Raw genomic sequence first — 19,722 nt, 5'->3', positions numbered from 1 at the left:
AATAGCAGAGGAAGATTAAGAAGTTTTAAAAGTTTTAATCCTAGTTCTTCAGGAAGGGGAAGAACCAATTTTGGGATAGGAAACACTGCCAAGTTTTGCACATACTGTAATAGAACAGGGCACACAGTTGATGTGTGTTATAGGAAACATGGATTTCCCCCAAGATCTACACCTGAAACTGGAAAAATTAATACCCTATAAGTTGGTGACAATGATAGTGATGAGAAGAGTCAACACAACAATGACAAGATGCAAGAAGAAGCAAGTAATTCTCATTCCATGCCATTCACAATGGATCAACAACAAGCTATCCTGAACATCATGAAGCAAAATATACAGCAACCACTCCACACTACTAATCAAATGAGCACAAATCCTTCAAGTAAATATCCAAATCCCTTCTGCTTTGTAAAGTGAAAAGATTGGATTCTTGACATTGGAGCCACTGATCATGTGTGTTACTCAATGTCAGAATTCCAATCTTTTAGACAAATACAACCTATTAATGTGAAGCTATCTGATGGAAGGATTGCCCTAACTTCAATTTCAGGAACTGTCTTATTTTCCAATCATCTTTATCTATCTAATGTTCTCTATATACCTAGTTTTAACTTCAACATAATATTTGTTTCTAAACTCACTACTGCTCTTGATTGCAAATTAATATTTTCAAAACACAAATGCTTGATTCAGGAGCAGAATACCTTGAAGATGATTGGTGCAGCTGAAATTAGGAAAGGGCTATATGCTGTAAATAATTCTAGCTTGACAATTGGCACACCTACTTGTATAAATCACTTTAATGGCTACTATAATGATGTATGACATAAGAGGTTAGGCCATTTATCTCATGTCAAACTAGTAACTATGAATAAACAGTTTCCTTTTATACAATCAAAGGCTAATAAAGATCCTTGTGATGTTTGTTACTTTGCTAAACAGAAAAGGTTGCCCTCTCAGTCTAGTGCATTTGAATCCCTAAATATGTTTGATATAATACATGTTGATATATGGGGACCCCTGTCCATCCCCTCTATATTAGGACATAGATATTTTCTAACCATTGTAGATAACAAATCTAGATACACATGGATCCACCTTATGAAACTGAAATCTGAATCCTCAACTCTATTAAGAGACTTTATTGTTTTTGTGGAAAATTAGTTTGGCATCAAAGTTAAATGTGTAAGAAATGGTCTTGAGTTTAAATTGAGTACATTATATGCCTCTAAAGATATCATTCACCAAACTACTTGTGTAGAAACTCATCAACAAAATGGTATAGTTGAGATGAAGCATCAACACATATTAGGAGTAGCTAGATCTTTAATTTTCCAATCTTTCCTCCCAAAATGTTTTTGGAATTATGTTGTATGTCATGTTGTTTACTTAATTAATAGGCAGCCTAGTGTTTATCTATCTCATAAATCACCATATCAAACTTTGTTCAAACATGATCCTAATCTCATGGTTCTTAAAGTTTTTGGATGTTTATATTTTTCATCTACTCTTGTTGGTCACATGAAGAAACTTGATCCAAGATCCAAGAAGTGTGTTTTTATTGGATTTAAAGGGGGTACAAAAGGATACATAGTCTTTGATTTGAAAAATAGAGAAACCTTTATGTCTACAAATGTGAGTTTTTATGAAAACTCATTTCCCTTCTGCACAAAATCTATTTCTAATAAAGAACAAGATAATCATGCATTTCCTACAAACTCTTTTAGTGATAATGATCATTTTCTTGACTACCCTACTCACACAACAACCAATGAAAAGAACACAACACAAGAAGTTCAAGATGAGCCTGTCCTAGAGAATGAACCTACTCATGCTATTCAGGATACCACAAACCTTAGAAGATCCACAAGAATTAAGGATCCTCCCTCTCATCTCCAAGACTGCCACCGTCTTGTATCTTTGACCACATCTTCTCTAAACAACTCCAATACTAAGTACCCTATAAGCGGTTACTTGTCCTATAAGAGACTCTCATCTAAATACAAACATTTCATCCTAAACATTAACTCTCATACTGAGCCTTCATCATTTGCAGAAGCTCTGCAACATAATTCTTGGAAAAAGGCCATTAATAGTGAATTCAAAGCCCTTGTGGATACTAACACTTGGATGTTCACTAAACTCCCTGATAACAAAAGAGCTATTGGTTGTAAATGGATTTTTAAAATTAAGCACAACTCTGATGGAACTATAGATAGATATAAGGCTAGATTAGTTGCAAAAGGGTATAAGCAAACTTCTGGTCTTGATTATTTTGAAACTTTTAGCCCTGTTGTAAAAATGACAACCATTAGAATTCTATTAGCCTTAACTGCCATCAACAAATGGCACATCCATCAAATGGATGTTAATACAGCTTTCTTGCATGGGGATCTATTGGAAGAGGTTTACATGAAACCTCCACCAGGTCTGCAAGTTCCTGGCCCATCTTTTGTTTGTAAATTGCAGAAATCTCTCTATGGATTAAAGCATGCCAGTAGACAATAGAATGCAAAGCTCACTGTTGTTCTCAATCAATTCGGGTATTCTCAATCTAAAGCAGATTATTCATTGTTTACTAAATCAACTAATGATACTTTTATTGCAGCGCTTGTTTAAGTTGATGATTCAATTGTAGCAAGAAATGACATAACAGAAATCAATCTCCTGAAATCACTTCTCAATAAGGAATTCAGCATCAAGGATCTAGGAGAATTGAAATACTTCCTTGACATGGAAGTAGCTAGAACAGCATCAAGAATCAACTTATGCCAAAGAAAATACACTTTGGACCTACTACAAGAGATTGGACTCCTTGGTACTAAGCCATCTGCTGTCCCTATGGACCCTAATGTCAAAATGTTTGGAAATTGTGGAGAATTGCTGAAGGATCCTACCAAATACAGAAGATTAGTTGAAAAGCTAATCTATCTAACTCACACAAGGCTAGATATAGCCTTTTCAGTTGGTCATCTAAGTCAATTTCTAGCTAATCCAACTAATACTCATTATCAAGCAGCATTGAGAGTGATTAAGTATCTCAAAAATGCTCCTGGTAAAGGCCTATTCTTTTCTTCTCAGAACCACCCGAAAGTCACAGGATTTAGTGACTCTGATTGGGGTTCTTGTGTTAACACAAGAAGATCTATTACTGGATTCTGTTTTTTCATAGGAGACTCCATAATCTCTTGGAAAAGCAAAAGACAAAAGACAGTATCAAGATCATCTGCAGAAGCTGAATATTGTGCCTTATCTTTAGTTGGATGTGAAGCCAGATGGTTGAGTTTTATCCTTCCTGATCTCCAAGTTTATAATGCCACTCCTATTATCATTTACTATGACAACCAGTCTGCACTTTATATTGCTGCAAACCCGGTTTTTCATAAGAGAACCAAACATATTGAGATTGATTGCCATTCCATTCGTGAAAGGGTTCAAGAATGAGTTGTTCATCTTATTCCAATTTCTACCAAAAATCAAATTGTTGATTGTCTTACAAAAGCCTTGCCCAATGTTCCCTTTCACCATCTGATATCCAAGTTGGGAACGTGCAATATCCACCTCCAAACTTGCGAGGGATGATAAAACAAACCAATTTCTTATCAATCACTAAAGAAAAAGAAGAGTTTCAAGAATAGAATTAGAACTTTCTAGCTTTAGTAAGTGTTAGTTAGTTTTTTTATTTTCTGGTTTCTGTTTATAGAAACAGTTAGTTTTTTTCTATTTAGTTAGTTGATCATCTTCTCTTGTTATATAATAGTTTGCATATATAACTCTGATTCATTCATTCAATAAGAAATTAATGAGGTATTATTCACAAAAGATTTTTGTGCTTCATCTTCTTTAGCAAGTCCAATTTTTCTTCTTCTATGTTTTCTATCCTCTTCTTCACTTTCTCATACAAATGGATACCATCTTTTAAGAAGGTCCCTAGTTAATTTTTTTATTATACCCCACCGTATTATTGCATTTTATGAAAAGATAAAAATAATTTTTTTAATAACCTGGAAAAAAAAATAAACATAACATAAGAAGAAAAAATTAGTACATAACATAAGAGAAATTGAATAACAGTTTAAAAAATCGTTGATATTAAACAAATGTAACCTTTTGTTTATCTATACTATTTAATAAAGAGAAAATACAAAATAATCACCCATATTATAGTGTAATTGTATTTTTTTATTTTGCTCTTCACATATTTTTATTTTCACAACAAAAATTATATAATCATGTTTCAGTTTTTATATTCTTCTACAATAATTATCATCATGATATAATTTTCTCTTTCCTATTTTACACTTAATCATTTTTAATTTCTATAAAAAAAAAATATTACCATATTTAACAACCACACATATTAATCATTCCCTTACCTTACTTTGACGATTAAAATAAATATAAAGAGATATAATATAAATTGCACTAAATAAAAATTATAATATAAATTATATTTAAAAAATATATTCTGATTCACTAGAATAAAATATATAAAACTTAAATATTTGATATGAAAAAGTAAAAATATAGGCCGGCAAGCACGAAGTGTATGTCGCCACCCTAGTAAATATAATATCTATATAATTATAGTGTAAATACTTGTAGATAATTAATGTATATTTCATTATTTATTTATATTATGTTTATTTAAGAAGAGTCAATGTGTTCGTCTAATGGTGTAAGACTATGTTAGATTCCAAGATAACAAAAATATCAAGAGTTTGATTCTTGGGAGCGACAATTGTTTGGAGGGACAACCACATACGTTGAAATAGATTAATTTCTTATAAAAAAAAGAGTTTAAAATCTATGCACTGACAGTGTAAAGTTTTTTACATTGTCAGCACATCATTCATTACTGATTTGTATTACTTTTGTTTGATATTTAATAAATCAACTATACATAATTTGTTGATAGTACAAACACTTACACTGTCAGCGTATACATATTAAGTCCATAAAAAATGAGAAAATACATTTGATTATACAAAAAAGAGTCAAATAATGATAATACAATAACAATATAAATATCTCTTACATTATTGGTGTATATTTTTTATCGATTGACCTAAATATAGAATTACATTATATTCTAAGATGATAAAAATGTATACATTTATTTCTTTTTATTCATTTATTAATCAAAAGATTCCTCTCTGGTGGCATCATGAATATATATAATTTGATGCACTGCGATCTAAGCACGTGTCACAATCCAACAGGACACCGACATAAAAGACAACTGCCGGCGCACGTTGCTAACGTGCTCCTCCGTCTCCATTGTTTCTCTTCATTATCAATCTCTCTCTCTCTCTGCAAAATTCAGTCCTTCACTTTCTAGATTCTCTCTCTCTCTCTCATCGTAAGTCTCTTTTCTCTGCTAATTATATCATCTTCGTTTTCTCAAATATCATTAGATTCAACTGATCAATCACACTCTCGTTCTTAATCTGATCCTAAAAACCTCTTAAATACTATATTTTTATTCACCTTCTACCTTAGATTCATCACAATCTTACAAATTAGGGTTTAGCTGTGTGCATATTCTTTCAATTTCATTGTCCCTGTGAAATTACTATTTACAGCTATCACTTATGAATTTATGAAATTTCATGATTTTGTGAATTGGGTTTTGAATTAGGAATTGGAATGAGACGGCGCCCTATGGGGGGTGCTCTTCCTGACCTAATGGAGAAGAATGCATCAAAGATTCAGAATTCTCGAATTTGTTGTTTAGCTTCTTTATCTGCTTTCTTCTGGTTTTTGTTGTTGTACTTTCATTTTGTTGTTCTTGCAGATAATCATAATAGTAATAATAGTTATGATCTTGTTCAGTCAACGGTGAATCATGAATCCACTCTTATTCATATAAATAAAACACTTGATATCCCTCAATTACAAACCCCTCCTAGAAAGTTTGCTTTCCCAAAGAGTGATGATCATGATCATGACACTCGTACTCATTCCATTGAGAAGAGTGATGATGATCATGACCATGATATTCACACTCGCGCCTCTCCCATTGAGAAGAGTGATGATGATCATGATCGTGACATTCACACTCACGCCTCTCCCATTGAGAAGAGCGATGATGATCATGACCATGATATTCACATGCGCACTTATCCCTTTGAAAAGAGTGATGATGATCATGACCATGACATTCACACTCGCACCTCTCCCATCGAGAAGGGTGATGATCATCATGACCATGGCATTCACACTCGCACCTCTCCCATTGAGAAGAAGACTTTCCCTTTTGAGAGAGCGTTGAGGACTGCTGACAACGAGAGTGATCCATGTGGGGGGAGGTACATCTATGTTCACGACCTTCCTTCGCGGTTTAATGAGGATATGTTGAAGGAGTGCAAGAGTTTGAGTCTTTGGACCAATATGTGTAAGTTCACCACCAATGCTGGCCTTGGTCCGCCATTGGAGAATGTTGAAGGGGTGTTCTCTGATACTGGCTGGTATGCTACGAATCAGTTTGCTGTTGATGTCATATTCAGCAACCGGATGAAGCAGTATGAATGCTTGACACAGGATTCGTCTATGGCTGCTGCGATTTTCGTACCCTTTTATGCTGGGTTTGACATTGCGCGTTATCTTTGGGGTTATAATATTTCAATGAGGGATGCAGCCTCCCTTGAGCTGGTTGATTGGCTTATGAAGAGACCAGAGTGGAACTTAATGAATGGCAGAGACCACTTTCTTGTTGCCGGAAGGATAACATGGGATTTCCGGAGACTATCTGAGGAAGAGTCAGATTGGGGGAGTAAGCTTCTGTTTTTACCTGCAGCGAAGAATATGTCTATGCTTGTGGTTGAGTCCAGCCCATGGAATGCCAATGATTTTGGGATTCCATATCCTACATACTTCCACCCCGCAAAAGATGCAGACGTGTTCAATTGGCAAGATAGAATGCGGCGACTGGAGAGGAAGTGGCTTTTCTCCTTTGCTGGAGCTCCTCGTCCTGGCAACCCTAAATCAATCAGGGGGCAGTTAATTGATCAATGCAGAAGTTCACAGGTTGGTAAGCTGTTGGAATGTGACTTTGGCGAAAGCAAATGCCATTCTCCCAGCAGCATAATGCAGATGTTTCAAAGCTCACATTTCTGCCTGCAGCCCCAGGGTGATTCATACACTCGAAGATCTGCTTTTGATTCAATGTTGGCTGGTTGTATACCTGTGTTCTTCCATCCAGGTTCAGCTTATACACAATATACTTGGCATCTTCCTAAGAATTATACCAAGTATTCTGTTTTTATTCCGGAGAATGATATTCTTAAGGGGAAAATCAGCATAGAGGAAAGGCTTAGTCAGATATCGCCGGAGCAAGTGAAAATTATGAGAGAAGAGGTCATTAGTCTCATTCCAAGACTAGTGTATGCTGATCCTCGCTCTAAATTAGAAACTCTTAAAGATGCATTTGATGTCTCTGTACAAGCAATAATCGACAAGGTTACAAATTTGAGGAAGGATATCATTGAAGGTCATACAGATGAAAACTTCATTGAGGAGAACAGTTGGAAATACGCTTTATTGGATGAGGGAAAGCACGAAGTAGGACCCCATGAATGGGATCCTTTCTTCTCAAAACCAAAAGATGGTAATGGAGATTCAAGTGACTCCTCTGCTGAAGCTGCAAAAAATTCTTGGAAGAATGAGCAAGGAATCCATTCATAAAAAGAACTCTGCAGTCTTATGAAGTGATGTTTAATGCAGAATCCAAATGCTTTCCTTGGATTATGGAAGATTTTCAGACTATTGCTGTGAACTTTTTGCAGAACCTGTGTCCCTTGCATTTTGAGTGGGCTTCTTCATTGAAGACACTGACTTATTCTTTACTTTCCACGTTTTTGTTATGTAGGATTTTCTGATTACTGCATATGTATTTTCCTTAGTGGTTCCTAGAATGCTTTTTACAAGGTAAGGTTTAATAATATCTTTGGTGTAATATTTTTGTTCTTTTGATTCATATAGAATATATAAACAAATTTATTACTGTTAATGGTAAACTTCAATCCATTGAAGTCTCGGGTATCCTCACTTGAAACATCATTTGGCCTGTGCTGATACGCTGCATGAAAATGTGTGGCTAACACATTTCAATGTTAGATTTTTTATTTTGATAAATTTTAATTTGAGTAAATGTTTTTTTATATAATTATTTAACAAACAAAATCTTGTATAATCATTATCTAATTACCAAGTACTATCAAAACTGTCTTATTTGCTTCATTTTTTCCTTGAGATGAGAATATGCATTCTGATATAAAATGGTGCAAATACATCTCTTAGCTACTCCTGTCCATTAGTAAACAATGACCTTTCCAACTTGTCTATAAGAAGCAATTACTTGGGAACTAAACAACAGCAGGACAAACAAAATTAACAAAATCTTGGAATAGATATTTGTATGTGAATTGTAGGGACAGGCGATTTAGCATAAGCAAGTTATCATTCTAGTTTTATCTGACTCAAATACAGAAAACAAACTTACAAGACCAAAGGCAAAAAGAATAGATGGGGAAAGTTATCACACTAACTCATTTTCTGATGAATTGCAAACCATTTGCATTAGAGTATCCCCATGAATCTGTTCCTCTCCCTTGGAGTCAGCGTTATATACTTGGCTTAAGTGTCCATTGCCAAATTTAGCATTGACATCAACTTACCGAATAACCCCTTCCTTATCCACATCATATAGGTGATATTGCCAAGGCCACCGGAAGAATCAAAATATGAGGGTTGATCAACCCTGAAAATGGGTATGCTATTTGTTCCATTCCTTGATCTAGTTACGCTCACACCTAGTGTTGTCTCATCACCAGTTCCTTGAATTAACGGTATTTTGGTGTGCACCATCATGATAACATGATGAACGTGTGTGCAAGGATTTTGCGTTAAGATGGGTAACCTCAAATGTAACATAGATTATGTTTAAATTCAATAATCAATTTACATTTGGATGCAATTTTCATTTCTGAGTGTAAGACAAACATTTCACTCCATATTTTATCTTATGGTCAGTTTCACAAATGTAAGACAAACATTTCACTTTATCTCATTCTACTAATGGTTTGTTTGACAAAACTAGCCATTGAAGGCTTAGAAGCTACATGATATCTTATAAGACAATATCTCAAAGTTTAGAGCTGATAATTTAGCTAATTAAATCCTAATTGTTTGCTGAAATGGATAGTAACCTAACTGATAAGTGCAAATTCAGCCAAACATATAATGTATTCAATCAACACATGCACAATCAACATGAAAATCAACATAAATGAATGAATAAGCTTCAATACCCATTCATTTGGAACTGCAAAATTGGTATTCAGGTAAAACTACTTAAGGTCTAACTTAGAATACACGACTATTTGTATTTTGTAACATCCTTTCTAAGCTTATATACTTGACATTTTCTCACCATGCCTATATCTCAAAATCAACAAACACAATCACCACCACAAGCCTTAAATCCGCGTACCTGATAAAAGTTTAAACCATAAAAAATAATAATTTTAGATATTGTCATAAATTCAATGGAGTGAACCTAGAGCCTGAAACATATAAGTATATAGAATTTCAGTCACACAATAAAAATGGCATTGACACATGTTGGACAAAATTTGATTAGAATTGGCCCTCAGGGTCCTAATTCGCTCTTGAACTATGTACATGCTTAAGAGCTTCAGGTACAAGTGATAAACACATAAAGAACATATTAAAAGTTAGCTTCATGTAAATTCAAGGTTCATAATAATCTTAGTCATTCTAGAGGTCAATTGAGCATACTTTGAGGTCTCAGCAAGCTGCTCTTACTCCAAGAGTAAGTTTAAAAAACTTACTTCACATCTTAGTCATTAATTTTAGGATAATATGATGGTTTAGATCTCATCACTCATTCAAACCATTAGATTTCCCTAAAATTGATGACGTGGATCCCTCTTTAACATTTATCAACATATTATGTTATAGTTTTCGGGTCCTATTGCCCGAGGTTCAGACAATATTTTGGCTTCATGGTCACCATTTAATGTTGGGATAAATCATTAGACTTTTGTGGCTAACTCCTAGACATACAGAAACATGACATACTTAACAATTACATAGCATTAATGTAACACGATTCAGTCCACACGAAAAATATACATACTATTGACACTAGGATTTCAAAGTAAGGTTCATATGAAGTGTCGTGGTACAAGGCTGAAGTGATATAAGATATATGAATATGGGGTACACATCTGCTGTCCCACACTTTGTGCCATTCCATGTCCCATAGACATGTGATTGGTCAGAAAAAATATATTTAAGTTAAAATTTAATTATTAAAAAATTTTCTGACCAATCATACGCTCATGGTACATGGAGTGGGACAGCAGATGTGCTCCCATGAATTTAGGTATTTGAAGGCTGTTAAGGAAATTTGTATTCTCGGTTGTTTTCCAACTAGGTAGATTGATTAACTGATATACATAAGCATTACATGAAAGATATGTTAATCGTAGATTTGAATATTTTAATGTATATGACACCAACTTCATACATCATTTACATATAGTTGGCATTGGTTGGTTATATGTGTTCTGTATCACTTTAATGATATACTAATTCTAGATTGGGATCACCTTATTTGATTCTGAGTTATTTCCAATTCTTCAAATGAGTTATTATAACAATAGCATTATTACAATTATCTTATTATTTTAAATTTAGTAGCCTAAAAACGTTCGTACAGCTAGGGAGGTTTTATTACCTAATGGATGTGACTACTTTGATCACATTTTTTTCCTATTACATATTGTTTCTTTGGGGTTTGTTTGTAAATTTATTTCAAGAAAAACTTCATAACTATGAAATGCTCAAATGCAATTCTATGAGACTTCTTCCAAGTCTTCCATTTTTCTTTTACAAAAATCAACTCATAAATAAAGTCTTAATAATTAAAAATAATCTTACCTAAAATTTGATTAAAGATTTGATGATTTTCAAATCTTGTGAAATGGACAAGAAACCGAGTATTATTGTGTGCCATAGCCTAAGAAGCAGTTCGGAAATACACATCTTTCTCAAGGCAAGATGTCCTCAAGAATCGAACAGGTCCCCAACATCTAAGTCAATATTTTTCTTTTTCTTCTACATTGATTAAAGAAAAAAACATAATCTAAATTTGTAGTTTGCTAATTATATCAAATATTCATTTTATTGGTTTTCAGTATTTACTTTATAATGAAAAAAAGTGTTAAGGTGATCCCCATGTTCAGCAATGCAATCAACACTAGGAGAAAATAAAAATTAAAACATTTAGATGTCACTACTTAAACATGTCATCATAACTTTAGCAAAGGCAATGAGTAAAGTTGGGTTCGGATTTTACCTAAGTTGGTTTCGGATTTTACCTTCCCAATCCGTTCGAGGTTGAAAAAATGAAGTCTATCCCCCCCCAGTGGGGTTTCGAACTCTACCACACTTCTCTCCTCAACCAGAGTACATAAAAGTAGTATCATAAAATCCTATATATAGCCCTACTGTTACTAAAAAGTAAGGGGCGGGTTCCAGACAGTATGAATTTCAGGGTTGAACAATAAACCCGAAACCAATTAAAATGGGGTTTCCCTGCCAAATTCGGTCGGGCAGATACCCACAGGATCATTATATATTATCATTCCTAGAGGGGTAAAGGCACAACAATGCGTAGAACATGTGAAAATTCAGCACATCAATAATGAATGTCTCAACCCTATTACCCCCGCTTAACACATCTTTCATTCAGCTATTGAAAAAGCATCACAATCTCTCACGTTGAGGTTACATAAATGCCCAAAATTTCCGCCCTGAATAGCATATTAAAAAGCATTCAAGGGGAACAAAGTGATCTATACTTGCAACAAAAGCTAAAAAAATCTCAATGACTTATAAATATCAGAAGACACACCTGAAACATAAGAACTTATTACGAAACCACAGCAGGAAAATGTTCAGCAACAAAAACACAAATGACTAAGATCAGATTTTAGAAATTGTTTGAGCTCTAGAATAGCATCTTCATGCATGCTTTTTCAAGCCATTTTACTATCGTGCACCGCGCTGAGAATAACCATCTCCTCTTGGTCTGTTATAGTCAGCAGTATCCTGATAACTTCCCCTGCCCGAGCCCCTGCCACCAAAACGCCCCCTTGGAGCATCAGTTTGATAACTGCTTCTGCCTCTTCCCCTTCCTCCTGAGTATTACAATAAAAGTAGATATTAATATTAAGTTAAGCTTCTTCATTTTTATTTCCATAAGAAAGATAAATGACAAAATACTGTTATTACTGTACATACAAAACTAAAACAGATAACAAAACTTCATACCACAAACTAGGAATTCCAGTCTTATACTACATAGAAGATTTAATTAAGGGAAAAAACAAAATGTACAAGTAAAGAGGAGAATTGTAAGATAATATATAGTCTGCAACAAAAGTATTAAATTGCAGCACATAAAAGAAAGTCAACCCTTCAAATAAACATCAGGCATATAGTCAAAGAGATGATAAAACAATCCTATCAATTATTATAGCAAATCACATATGACCATCTTTTTCAGATAATATTAATCAAATTAAAAATAGTGAGTAACTGCATGAGATTCCTAGTTAGTAGAGTCTATGGTAGACATATGAACTATTACCCCTACAAGCGGAGAGATTGTTTCTAGAATTTGAACTCGCGACCTCGTGGTCACTAAGCAGAAACCATAACAAATCACATGACCATCTTTTTCAGATAATATTAATCAAATTAAAAAAACAAAGTGATCTACTGCATGACACTCCCACTTATTAGGGTCTATGGAGGGTAGACGTACGCAACATTACACCCCGCAAGCGGAGAAATTGTTTCCAGAATTTGAACATGTGACCTCATGGTTACTAAAACCTTACCATTGTGCCAAGCTCACCCTCAAATATTAATTAATATCAGAAATGTGAAATTTTAGATTATTGTTAAATAATTGCATGAGTAAGTGTGATCCTATAGTCATCATATTCTATTCAATTCAAGGGGGCAGGATAATGTCACATATATGCTTCCACTCACTATTAGTTTAAAAGAAATTAGACAAAGCTTCAACTTAGATATAAAGTTTACGTGGGACTTACAAAATGATATCTTCCTAAGAAAACCACTATATTCTATGTAAACCCTTTTACGGTTGAGTTTCATGATTCCATTACCAAAACTAAATCAGAGCCCTACACACAAAATTCTTGCTCCACTCTTAGTCAAGTGACCAACAACCAGTGTAGCTAGCTTATATGGTCATAAGTCTACTCTAATTACTATTATACAGCACACCTACTTGTTAGATGCACTTGGTGCTTTATGCAAAGAGATTAACTTACTTCTTTCAAATCATTCTCATAAGCTAACTAGCTAATAATAGTAATAGGTAAAAGTAGAACCATAACAAGTCCGAACTTAGGAAGCTACAAGATTATTGATGCTTTTTAAATAATATGAGATAAACTAAGAAAGAAAATGGGACATTACTTCCTCCCCGAGATGCAATGCCACTGTTTGGTCTCCGCTCCTCTATGTATACTTGTCTTCCAGCCAATTGTATGGGAGAAGCCTGCAAGTACAATGTTTTAACATGAAGACAGGTTTATACAGAAAACAAGATAAGCCAGCAGTGTGCACGTGGGTGTGTCTGTGAACTACAAAACATTGGATAATAATACTTGAGAACATGTGTGCACATAGGTGAGAAGTACAAAACATTAGATAATAATACTTGTCTTTGCATGCATTCCAACCTTAATTCCTGGTAATGAAAAACTACATTCATACTTTCTAGAACAGAATAAAGTAATAATAATGACAAGGAATTTGAAGCACAAGTCTAAGAAAACAAAATGGAAGTACAATAATTTGACTCCATATAAATAACAGCAGGCAGTAACAAGCAAATCAACAATGAATAGAACATAAAAACCTTATACATGTTTATTTTTTTATTAAGGAATTGAATAATTAGATAACATAGATTAAGTCTAATAAAAAATGCAGCATGTGACAAGGCTTCCAGCCACTGGGGTCTATGGAGAGTAATTAAAGAGAACCTTTCCGTGGTCGAGCATATATAACATATAACAGCTTGGACCTGGCATGTTTACCTATCTAAAAAACTTTAAAGCCTAGGCCTAGCCTGTTTAAAAAATGAGATGTTAGCTTAATTAAAAGACTATTATGTTATAAAGCCTTTAAGTAGACCAACAGGTCTACCTTTAAATAGGCTAACATGTCTTCTTTTAATTAAGTCCATCTAATATTATCAATTAAATTATAATTTGTATAATTTTTATATTAAAATATCATATATATAATATTAATAATATTAAAATAGTATAATATAAATAAATAATCTAACTAAATAGGTCAGTCTGTTAAGCTTCATATGCCTTTTAGATGGACCTAAAGTCTGGTTTGGTATGACCTGTTATAGACTAGGTATAGGCCTTTGATAGGTAGTATGGCCTGTATCCATCTACCCCTACCTAGAAGCAGGAGATTGTTCCCATAATTTGAACCTTCAGCATTTCAGGTCCCAGTTCAACAGATTAAGTATAATGAGAAACCAAAAAATAAGATAAGTTCAAACCTGAAGCGAATTATGGACTCCAAGAATGTCTTCAAAATCCACAAAAGCATAGCAAACGCCAATATCCTATATACATAAATTTCTATTTAGCCTTTTTATTCAATATTGGATATCGTCATTAAATTTTGATACAATTGAAGAATTTTACCTGCCGGACCCTGATGAATACTCCATCAGGCTTTATTCTGCCAAAGTTCTTAAATTCCTGCTCAATTTCAGCTTCAGTAACAGTAGCAGGCAAGTTTCTCACATAGACAGATTTTACTTCACCTGGAAGAATTACAGATCAAGTATCAACTTGATGATTCAAGACTGGGAACGCTCGAACAATACTAAGATGAAACATTCACAAAAATGTGGTTCCCAAAGAATGTGGATCCTTCCACGCTAGCACTTGGTGAGTAATCATGTTAGACTTATAAGAGAAATACAACAGCGAGAATAGCTGACCCACCATTATTTGTCAGGTACCATACTTGTATTTACCTCTCATCACATGACCTTGTTATGTTACAAACTCAGATTAGAGGATCTTAATTATTTTGCAAATTGGTGGAAAAGCAAAACATGTAGTGTACCGCAAGTTATTAGAAATTTTTTTCTCAAATTTTCTAGACCAAAACTTTATGCCTAAACCACTACTTTAACCTAAAAATTTCCTCCGACGGGGCATCCCAATGAAAGAGGTCCAACCTTATGAGGTCTAGGAGAGTAAATGTATGCAGTCTTGCCTCAAAAGCAGAGAGGAAATTTTCAGGATTTGAACTCGTGACTTCAAGGTCCTAAATGTTGCGCCAAGGCTCACCCTCTAAGAATTTTTTATAAGCAGTACATTTTTTAAAATTGAACAATTGTCACTTATTGTTCGTAACAAAATCTGGGACAAATGACCTCTCTCGAAGATAGAACACAAAAAACTAGCCACATAACATCAACATATATACAATAAGTATTCAAATTACACCAAATGTGCCAAGAAATAAATCATATCAGTCAGCTAAAATATCTAATAAATACTTGCCAAAATGGTGCGAAGAGTAAAGACTGTAAACATAAGGAAGCAAGTAAGAAAAATTAAACCTTCTTCCACTGCACCATAGCCATCCTCTGCGGCATCAACCCCGTACTCAGGAGAAAACGTAGATGGAGAGCTTGACTGCTGAACAGCAGGCTGTGCTACGTGATCTAATTCTGTTGTAGCGCGGGCGCTTTTAACAGATGATTGCAGAGCAGCAGATGACACGGGTTGCCCTTTTGACACTTGTACCTATATGTTCAAAGAAACATAATTAAATGGAGAAAAGACATAAGGAGGGGAAAAGGATTTTGAAATTTTGAAAAATGTTTGTACTGAAAGTAAAGTTTGCAAACATTTGAAAGAAATAAAATTGAAATGTGAAATGTAAATAAGGGTAAAATGCAATGGTGCTAATGCACACTTTAACAAACATTATATAAGAGGACGGCCCAAAAAAGTAGGTCTTGACTTAGATCCATTGACAAGGTAAAGAACCTATGCTGCTAGAGAACCATATAATGCCACATGTTCAAAATTAAGCTAAAATATCTGTTGCAAGTAAAATTTACTACTCCAGTGATGCAACACCTTCTATGACAGGGTATCCACTTCTAGTGGATCAATTATAGACTCAAAAGAAAAAGTCTTCCAAAGAAGAAACATATGCCAAAAGAGGAAAGATGTACATACAATAGATGCCCAAGTTTTCTTAGGAGGCTCTTTCAAAGGTTCCTCCACAAGTGCAACTGGGGGGTCATGGATGGTGTGAACAGCACTTGAAATTGGTGGAGATGTCTCCTCTACAGGTGTTTCAACCACCACAACTTCAGTTTCAAAATCTTGCTCTAGCTGCTGGTGCTCTGGAAGACTATACTTGTCCACTGGATCATCTTCTATATGAACCGAGTCAACATATTCCCTAGCCTCATCCTCCAAGCCATAATCTGAAGCTGATAAAATAGCAAATGAAGGACCCAGACAGAGGCAATACTCTTTTTTGACCAAAATGAGGCACATAAGCATTAATACTTTAGTCCTTGAGTGAAAAAGATGAATGACTTAAAAAATTCAACTTTTGGCACATAAGTGATCATCCTTTATAAACAACAAGAACAACCAGTTCTTACTCCACAGTAGGTCAAGTTGACTTCATGGATGAATCAATGCCAACGGAGTTGATGAAAACCCATTTTTATAAATTAAAAATAAAGCAACTTAAAGCAAATTGTAATAAATAGAAAGAAAGAAGTACACATAAATCTTTGTTTCTATAATTGCCACAGGAAAGCTATAATCTTAGCCTAACTCTTGAAAATTTTCTTATACATTGTCACTGGGTAAAGTATTATGTATGTCTAACCATTGTCATCACTCATCACAATTGCATGAATCACAACTAGATTCATTGATTCGATGAGTCGAAGAAGCGGAAATGTGAATCACTGAGTGTTTCATTTCTGCACCAGAATCACATGTCTCATGAATTTCAGAAGATTGGGATGAATTACGGTTCTGAGATGTATTGTGCAATTTTCGCACAGTTGGGTCGTACAATTTTCGCACAGCTGGTCGTACAATAATCCGGGTTAGATCGACTGTGACTTGTCTTGGAAAACCCTTCTTTTTTAAGTTTTTTTGCAAGGTTTTGGTGTGAGGGTGGACTGAAACTTCAAAAATCTAATCCTAATCTTACCTAGTCAAAATATTCATACAAAACAACCTTAATCTCTTCCCCCACCCACTGCTCCTACCTCACTCCACATACTTAACCATTCTCGTGTCATCTGCTAGTCTAGATTACAGGTTCCCCACCCTCTATTACATGGTTATTTATTTGTTGCCTACTCTCTGTTACTTCTCTGTAGGATTGCATCAAAACACTTGTCATTAAATGGATACTGGGGAACTTTTCTTCATTTATTTATGAATATTATTGTATTTTTAGGTATTTTTTCTTATCTTTTTTAGAGTTTGAGCCTGGATCTGTCGAATTCCTTTCGTTATTTGACTATTATGGTTTTTCTTAAGTTTATAATTCACTTTGTTTGGGGTATAATGAACTATTAAATACTAATATCTAAATGATTATAATGTTCCACGATGTAAAAAATTAAATAGTTTATGTTATCTTCAATTATTAAACACAAATCTTAAACTTAACGATAGAATTCGATTCCAGATTTAGAAAATGGGTCTTCTGACATTTGGATTCATTATTTGAATCCAGATTTGACAACCATGTGCCTAAGTATTTGGGGAAATTCATTACAGAGCAGAAGGCTACTGGACCTACATACTATGACCTTATCAGAACACAAGCCTCCTGCTAGAACTAGTCCACCAACAAATATCATGAAAAATAATACAGCAGTGAAATTACCATGTGGCTCTGCAACAGAATTAGAAGGATGGGGTTGTGTGCCATACTTCTCCGATGCTACTGATCCCACATTTGGGTATGTTAATTCATCGTCAATGAGATGAAAAATATCATTCAGTACAAAATAACCCTTCTCCTGAGGAGCGAGAAAGAAGGACTGGACAAACTTTCGCCTCCCGCTAATATCCTTGATCTTGACAAAACCTGAAACCATTACAACCAAACCTCCATCCCAAGAATCAAGAGAATTGATTGTCTTGATCTCTATCGAAACAAAATTCAGTGACATGACCAGTTCATGAACTTGCTGCAATGGAGAAAAATAACCTGATCAGTTATCTGGTAGCTAATTTAACGAATATGTACCAAATGTATATGAAAGAAAAGTAATTTATGGGGGCTAACACAAGATGCAAGAGGCAAGTTTTCTCTTTTGGTGGAAAGTGTGGATGTAGTACCTTGGAGAGCATGACTCATAAAACATGAGATACAGGGCCCATGAGTTAAGCACTTAAGCTTATAAATAAGTGATTTTCTGATAGTGCAAAAAACTATTACCTTATTATAGATTTTTATGTAAAACATAGTTTATTTTAAAATCAAATAATCACTTGTTACTTTAAAAGATACTCATGTTAATTTGAAGCCTTTGAGTAGCTTCTAATTATAATCAGGAATCAGATCACTGTGATATTCTAATTATTAAAAAATAATCTTATCCAAACATAAGCTAATGTTTCTTCTAGTTCCAAACAAATGCACTCATAATTGGGTATTTACTAAATACTACAAACAAATATTTCAAAAATTTCATGGGATCATATAAAAACAACATATAAGATAAGAAAATGATTGAAACAAAAAGAATAAGGTAGCAACCAACCAAAAGATCATGAGCAGTTTGAATGGAATCTCCATCAACACGAATCATTGAACTTTTTTCAGAGTAAAACTGATGAACAAGATGAGGGTGTTGTGGAAGAACTTGATAGTACTGTCCAACAAAATATGAACCCACCTGCCACAAACACACACAACAAAAAACAATCATTCATTCACATCAAAAACTTAAATTTAAATTCTTATATCAACAATAATATTAATTAATTAATTAATAATAATAATACCTGGGCAGCACCAACAGCCATTTTGAGCTCCCTTTTGGTACTAATCTTCAGTTCAGAAGTGTTGAACAAAAACCCTAAATTTTGGAAATAAAATAGATTAGTGGGTCTTATGAAGAATCAATAAAAAAGTGTTTTTGATTAGAGAAAAAAACAAAAATTGGAGAGAGAAACACAATACCGAATCTAAGTAAGAAATTGATGAGCGCAGAGAAAGAGAATGTATAGAGTGAGAGGAACGGAGTGAAAGGATTGGTGTGGATCTTTATTGCGGAGGAATGATCTCAGCCCTTGGATTTAGGGTGTTATTTGAAATTTGAAAGGTTTCATTCAAGCTTCGACGGATCAGATTCTTTTCTACTCAATAAAATCTACGGATGGTGTTTCTTTAGTGGATTCCAAGTTGACTCTCTGTATGACTCAGAATATGATGCCATCAACTTTACTTTAAAAACAAAATTCATACTGATGGTGACATTATCATTCATATTACATCATTTTTCTCATTCATATTCAAATATTATTTTGTGTATAATTTTTTATA

General features: G+C 34.2%; 2 protein-coding genes across 4 annotated transcripts; one reads left to right on the top strand and one right to left on the bottom strand.

The window, feature by feature from the left end:
* On the top strand, positions 5,289 to 8,061 carry LOC109361067 (xyloglucan galactosyltransferase KATAMARI1 homolog). Of its 2 annotated transcripts, XM_019606371.1 has the most exons (2): positions 5,289 to 6,108; positions 6,163 to 8,061. In XM_019606371.1, exons 1-2 carry the CDS (start codon positions 5,650 to 5,652, stop codon positions 7,684 to 7,686), a joined length of 1,983 nt encoding a protein of 660 aa, XP_019461916.1. In that variant the 5' UTR covers positions 5,289 to 5,649; the 3' UTR covers positions 7,687 to 8,061. The 2 variants fall into 2 exon arrangements, with proteins under 2 accessions (XP_019461916.1, XP_019461915.1); XM_019606370.1 differs by having other exon boundaries at positions 5,289 to 8,061.
* On the bottom strand, positions 11,708 to 19,488 carry LOC109361079 (putative G3BP-like protein). 2 transcript variants are annotated; one of them, XM_019606395.1, is made up of 10 exons: positions 19,360 to 19,488; positions 19,182 to 19,255; positions 18,938 to 19,072; positions 18,055 to 18,361; positions 16,365 to 16,624; positions 15,737 to 15,923; positions 14,805 to 14,926; positions 14,657 to 14,722; positions 13,546 to 13,627; positions 11,708 to 12,230 (listed from the first exon to the last, which is right to left on the bottom strand). In XM_019606395.1, exons 2-10 carry the CDS (start codon positions 19,200 to 19,202, stop codon positions 12,082 to 12,084), a joined length of 1,329 nt encoding a protein of 442 aa, XP_019461940.1. In that variant the 5' UTR covers positions 19,203 to 19,255; positions 19,360 to 19,488; the 3' UTR covers positions 11,708 to 12,081. The 2 variants fall into 2 exon arrangements, with proteins under 2 accessions (XP_019461940.1, XP_019461941.1); XM_019606396.1 differs by having other exon boundaries at positions 16,365 to 16,618.

Source organism: Lupinus angustifolius, chromosome LG11, assembly GCF_001865875.1.
Source record: "Lupinus angustifolius cultivar Tanjil chromosome LG11, LupAngTanjil_v1.0, whole genome shotgun sequence".
In the NCBI taxonomy this organism is placed as follows: Eukaryota; Viridiplantae; Streptophyta; class Magnoliopsida; order Fabales; family Fabaceae; genus Lupinus; species Lupinus angustifolius.
This window is presented reverse-complemented; position numbering and strand designations above follow the sequence as displayed.

Coding starts and splice junctions, on each gene's coding strand:
- LOC109361067 (XM_019606370.1), top strand. CDS start 5,650: ATGAGACGGCGCCCTATGGGGGGTGCTCTTCCTGACCTAATGGAGAAG.
- LOC109361079 (XM_019606395.1), bottom strand. CDS start 19,202: ATGGCTGTTGGTGCTGCCCAG. Junction 18,362..18,937: donor AAACTGCTCATGATCTTTTG/GTTGGTTGCTAC, acceptor TCTCCATTGCAG/CAAGTTCATGAACTGGTCAT. Junction 14,723..14,804: donor TATTCATCAGGGTCCGGCAG/GTAAAATTCTTC, acceptor TTATGTATATAG/GATATTGGCGTTTGCTATGC.